Source organism: Buteo buteo, chromosome 6 (genome assembly GCF_964188355.1).
Source record: "Buteo buteo chromosome 6, bButBut1.hap1.1, whole genome shotgun sequence".
Classification (NCBI taxonomy): Eukaryota; Metazoa; Chordata; class Aves; order Accipitriformes; family Accipitridae; genus Buteo; species Buteo buteo.
The window spans coordinates 8,877,064-8,883,394 of NC_134176.1; the positions used below are offsets into that span (position 1 = coordinate 8,877,064).

Consider the following 6,331-nt stretch of genomic DNA (forward strand, 5'->3'; position numbering starts at 1 on the left):
ATTAAAAGTAGACTTTGTGCTGGTTTCGTGACAGGAGCGAAGGACAAACACATGCCAACTAAAAATCACCAAGTTTATAAGTATCTGAGGAGAACATGCTCCAATTTCCTAGTAGAAAGTCTGGAAAGGAAAAAAGGTGGTTCTTTGAGCAAATTCAAAACCAGAAAAATTAAGGTGTTTACTGTACAACTAAGTTACTGCAAGCTTTCAAAAAAATGTTAATTCATTCAGATATTGCAGGAAATAAGGGTGTTTAGGTGTTTAACAAGCCTGGTCTTTGATTACACACACCTATCCATTAATGGGTTACGGAATCACTAAGTTATTTCCCCTTCTGGCATGCTGGGAAGACCAGTGTGGGAGAACTCTCCCCTAGAATAAAGGGGATCAACACACACCTAATATGCTGCTACCACAAGGAGGAAAAAGCATTGCTATTCCTTCCTGTTCCCTTGTATTTGGAAGAAAAAGTAGTTTGGCGTTTCATATTAGTAGAAGAGGTATATTTTTAAGCTCTACTTTGGAATCATGATCCAATTGTGAGAGTCAGAAGAGAATCAAAATCAGCTAGAGAGCATCTCGATGACTGATTGATATGCTGTAGAGAGCAATGTTTATTGCCCTCGTTAAAGCACCAAGATACTATGGATGAAAATAAAGTAAAAGCACACATCATAACATCTCACTGAGGAGTGTTGTTTTTTACCATCCAGTCATGACAAGTGTTTTAAAAAAGCCACTTTTTCTTTCCCTGCTTAGAAGTTTAACAACAGTCACCCTGCATACATGCAAGCTGCGTGATTTCTGCAGACTGTGGCAAGCAGCTTGCACACAAAGCAACAATCTGGAACGAATTCCTCCTGCAGGTCGAATAGGCATCACGTCTGCTTGTCTGCGATAGCTGCAGCAGTGCAGCAGGAGGTTCAAGCCCAATCATTTTGTTACTGTTGTCTGTAAGGACAACAGAACTAGGAAATCGTCGAGAGCTTTGAGGTACACGTTCCTTACCCTGAGAACCTCGTGATCAGACAGCGTATCCACACAAACACCAAACCGGAGTGGGTAGCCCCACACATGGTTAGAGACCACCTCCCAGCGCTCTTGGGACTGGTGCGCTCCAGTATGGTCAGCAGATGAATGAGCTGCCAGGTCCTCCAGGAGAACTGGCGGTAGCTGGCTAGATGCCCACAAAGCTCCTGCACCAAAGGATGCAGGAAAATGGGGCATGTACCCTGGCTGCTACCAAGGAACCACATGGACAAGATTTACGGCTTTACATCTCTTAATACTCCTCTCTATTTTATGGTCATGGTTGCTATATAGAGATATTATGTTTCCACAAAAAGAATTAAGATTTTTTTGGAGGTAACAAGTCGGTGGTTTCCTACTAGTCCTCAACAGTGACAAGATGGTTACCCTAAAGGAGAAGGAATTAGCAAGACTATTCAGGTTATTCAGTATCTATCGTGTCTCCTAATTACCTCTAGCTTTGCCATAGCAAGTGTTTGATGCATATGCCACACCTGGAAAACTTGAACCTGAATTCAACTTTTTATTAAAAATGAAAAAGTGTGTCAAGGATTTGACCTAGAAAGTAGCAAGACTTGTTCATTGCATTTGTTGTCTGTCATTTTTTTTTAAAATCTAAACTATTGTACATTATAAAAAGAAAGAGAGAAAAAAAACCACTGAGAAAATAAGAAAAATCTATTAAGTCAAAATTTAATAGTCCAGATCTTATAATTTCTTATAATGCTTCCCTCCCATAGGCCACTGGCTCTTTCAGCGCCTGGAGATGATGGGCAAAAATCAGCTGAAGAATACTTTTCAATCTTTATCTTCCTCATTTTTTAGAGACTCCCTCCGCTATAACTTCTGGAATTGTTAATGCCACAAAACTGTCAATATTTATATCTCCAAAGCACATGTTCTGGTATGCTCCAAACATTGATTAATGTGCTGAAAAACACGTCAGAGGTATCTTAAAATTGAGAGATATTTTTGCTTAATCTCTGTAACCATTCCATCATAAAATGGAGATGCCAACCCATCACCTCAAAGAGGCTTCAAGATATGTTTACATGCTCTACAGAATGAGCACAATAAAAAAAGCATAGGAGAATAACACAAATAATTATGGCTTCAGAACAGAGTTTAAGCAATGTATAAATATGATATTAGCACACAGCGAACAAGACAAAGTTACTGAATAATTTCTAATTAAGCAAGCATTGCTAGCCTGTGTACCCAAAAGCCTTTACTTACATGCTCTACCTGCAATTAGTCAGAAGCACAAGGAAAATAGTAGGAAGAACAAATTAAGTTCCAGAAACATCACTCTGGCATCTTCATTAAAGTTTCCTAATACTTTTTAGAAAGTAATGTATCTGATCATTTTGAAAATAACCCTTTTGTTTCTTTAATTAAAATCCTTTTATTTAGAGGATAGAGACAGAAATAAATTTCAGACTACTTTTAAATAGAATATAATTACACTGCCACATTCCTTTTCTCTTCATATCATTGTAATATAAATTGAGTGATCCTGCACCAATGAAATTTATGAGACTATTTCTATTGTCTTCACTAGGTAGAGGACCTATAATGCAAATAAATATAGCAGTCTTTATCACCAAATTATTGCCATTTTGTACAAAAAAAACGGAACTCTAAAAATTCACATCTATTTTTACATAGGATACAATTCATTTTTGTTGTACTATTGGTGCAAAGTACCATTACACTGCATAACATTTGCATTTAGCAAAGTTAAATAAATTCCTTCTGTATTCATGTAATGAACCTATTTGTAAGGAAAGGGAATGCCAAGAATCCAGGTTCCTTATTTTAAGCTGATCTACAAAGAGATCCAAATTACACAATGATCAGCTTTAGCTCTAAACTAATGTGGACCACGTTAGTTTAGCTATTGTTAATGGAAATTTACACCCAGGGAAGATAGAGTCCTCTCACGGTGAGACTCTTGCTTCCTTTTGAAAGGTAAGATAAACTATGTAACAGGCCTAAATATGTAGTAATGCTTTCTTAATCATCTTTCAGTCAAAATCCCTTTTCTCAAACTACAACGCCATTTAAAATTACTTACACTTTACAGCATTAGTCTCTCCCTTCCCCCAGAGCTATTCCTTTAAGTTTCAGTCCCAAGAACTCTTCCTTCAAGGTATAATCTACGAATCTGTAGTGTCATAGTCATTGTTCCCATGGCAATAAATATAATGTTCACGACATTAATTTAAGAGCTCACCAAAGGATAAAGCAAAAGGAAACACAGGGCTTTTTTTTTCTTCACAGCTTTATTTCAGGACAGATATCCACAATAAGGGAATTACAGCTCTTGTTTTTTGTGTTTCCATATCAAATTAATTTTTTCCTTTTTTTACAACTTCTGTACACAAATGGGGGGTTACAATGCATCATACTGAGCCAAATGAACCACTGAGAAGGTCCAGCTACCAAGCAACACAATAGTTACTTGCTGCTGAACAATAAAGGTTATCCATAAATTTAGACTCCGATTTCATTGATTTCTCCTCTTTAAGTTAGGTCATCATCAGCTACAAGAGCAATAGTCCATAGGAATCTATACAAATGGCAGAAGACTTATTTACTTAAACTTCAGTGTAGCAGGTTTGGCTTCCCTTCTGTCTATGTAGAGAGCACACTGCGGAGCATCAGATGGGGTGCTCTTGCTTTTGGCTTATTCCAGCTGCTGTCCCATCATCAGGACAGCTTCAAACACTAACCTACGGCAGCCTTCCCAGGGCTGTCAAAGTTTTGAGACATTAACCAAAGCAGGAAGAGTGTGGATACTAACCCTATCTGCATTAGACCTCCTTGGGGACGACTTCTCTACAAAAGTGCTAACCACACGGCCTCTTCCAACCCAACCGACACACCTACACTTAACATAGATTTGCACTCCAGAACTGCCTGCTACTTTCTGCTGACTCCAAATAGAGACTAATCAGGTGGCCAGGCTGAAGATCTGTGCAGCCTACAGGTCTGAAGTAGACATAGATCTCACGCCTTAGCCCTGTGCAGTCAACATAAGGCCACCCATTGCAGAAGGAATGTGGGTAGCCTCAAAACCAGCACAAATCCTTTATTAACAATTGAACTAAAACTGTTGCCAGGACACACTACTTTTCATACTGACAATGACTGCTGAAGTTAGATAAGGAGCCCTATAAATAAACATATAGCTGCTAAAATGGGAACAGCACCTGCAACACCCTGAGCCTTTATCCATCCAACAGCTGTTGTGCCCGTGAATGGAGTAATTTCATCAAGTGATGATCTACACACTGCTTATGGTTTGTAATATGAGTAAATGTGCAGAATGGGAACATGTTTTTGCAAATACAGTTTCTTTACAGCTGAAAATTTAGCCTGTGAATCTGCTGTTCACAGCGCCTTCATAAAGTCAGTTGAGAACAGCAACAGAAATGTCAGACTTTTTCAGTAGCAGCACCCTTTTGAACAGGATGCATGCTGCTGCATGACTGTTAATACTAAAACCAAAAAACAAAGATAACATTTCCCTTGAATTCTAAGTTCATGAAAGGCCTTCACAACTATTAGATGGAGTTAAAAAAAAAAAACAAAACCCAGCCAGATAAAATGGAATTCAAACAATATTGTATGAAAAAGAAAAAAGAATGAACCTTTACTTCTTTCACTCAAAGGACTTAAATTTGCCAGAGCAAAATTCATTTTTATTACACAGAGTAGTACCTAGCAGTCTTGAACTTTAGATTATACAGTAAACAGTTCCCACATTGAAGGCATTTGTAGTGCTTTGTGTCAGTGTATAGCTCTCTAATGAGCTATTGAAAAAGAAATCCTATTTCAGCACTTCCACTAAAAAAAACCCACAAGACCCAGGACTGCTTTGGTGTTTGGTGAAGGATTTTTCGTTTTGCTTTGTTTTTCAGAAACGCTGACACAGAGAAGTGAAATGTAAAAAGAAAAGACTTAAAAGAACTAAAGAAACTGTAAATAATTTTCAGCAAAGTTTTAAAGAAATGAGTAGTACTGACCTGGTCAGAGGTAGCACTGGCTCCATCGGTCTTGCTTCGTACCACGGACTCTTTGGCTGCTCTGCATACAGAAGTGATGACTGACAATGCAATGTCAGGGGGGAGACATGGCCAGGAGCAGACCATAATGCATTGGGGCTTGATGCTTGCCTCACAGATGCACTCTCTGAATCACCAAAATGGCTGGTAATGTTGTAACTCATCATTGCAGGACTGCAGAATGCCATTGCAGAATATTCATGTCTGTTTTCCATGTAAGATGAGGGAACATAGACTGGACTGTGTTCTGCTGTCAATGTGGACTGATTACAGCTGTAGGGAACTGAAGAGATGATACCAGCGGGTGAGTTTTTAATTTCTGTTTTATTGCATCCAATATCCTGAAGTGGCAGCAACTGAGAAAAGTCCTTGTGAGAAGATGCACACAGGGACATTTTGAAGCAAGACTGAAGACTGGTGTTTAAATATTCATCCTAAGATGGTAAGGTATAAAAAAAGGTGAATTAAAAAGTAAGAAAGTTCTGTATTAAGTCTTTTCTAGAAAAGAAAAAAGGAATCAGTAAGACAAAAAATATAAAAATATCTTGTTAAAACAGATTTCATACCAAATGCACTTAAACAGTCAATGTACAAATTTACTACCTTTAAGGAAAAGAAAGCATTCTCGAACCTCCTTAAAAATAAAGGCTAAGACACTTGCTGAGTTCAGACTCCCTTAAAAAATAATGAAAAAAACCAATTAAATCACTTGAAGTCTGAAAAAAAGATGCAGGTGACAACTTGGATCTTATCAAAAGTAACTCCTTACAACCAGGGTAAAACTGCTTTATGTCAGAGGCAAAATTACCCTATGGCCCACAACTATGGAGTGAGTGCCCTGAGAAATCAATTCTCTTCATAAAACCTCACCACCTCCTGTTCCTGCTAAAAGTGTACTGCTTCAGCCTTCCCTTTATCAACACAAACATGTAACAGCAGGTATTTTGAAAGCACACAAACACACACATATACGTCTCCTTTACCTTCCAAAACCAGAACTCCACTGCACATCCCTCTCCACAGAGGAGGAAGACATGTAATGGATGTCAGTAAGCAAAGCAACTTCATCACTGAGAGGTCCCTGGATATGGCACCTCTGAACAGAGTCTTTATAAAAGTAGAAGTCACAAAATGTAGGTATTTCCAAAGCTGACAACATCAGAACTCGAGCTATTTCATAAGGTCTAGAAGTTTTATAATTTCCTGCCATTCTCCATCCCCATCCCAACTAC

At 38.3% G+C, this 6,331-nt stretch overlaps 1 protein-coding gene across 1 annotated transcript in view; it reads right to left on the reverse strand.

Annotated features, from left to right (window-relative positions):
* Positions 1–5,494, reverse strand: part of ESR2 (estrogen receptor 2) — a 30,441-nt gene extending 24,947 nt beyond the window's left edge. Inside the window, exon 1 of the mRNA XM_075031050.1 lies at positions 5,061–5,494. Coding sequence (XP_074887151.1) covers positions 5,061–5,494 — 434 coding nt within the window. The remainder of the gene's footprint in view (positions 1–5,060) is intronic.
* Between the last annotated feature and the right edge of the window lie 837 nt (positions 5,495–6,331).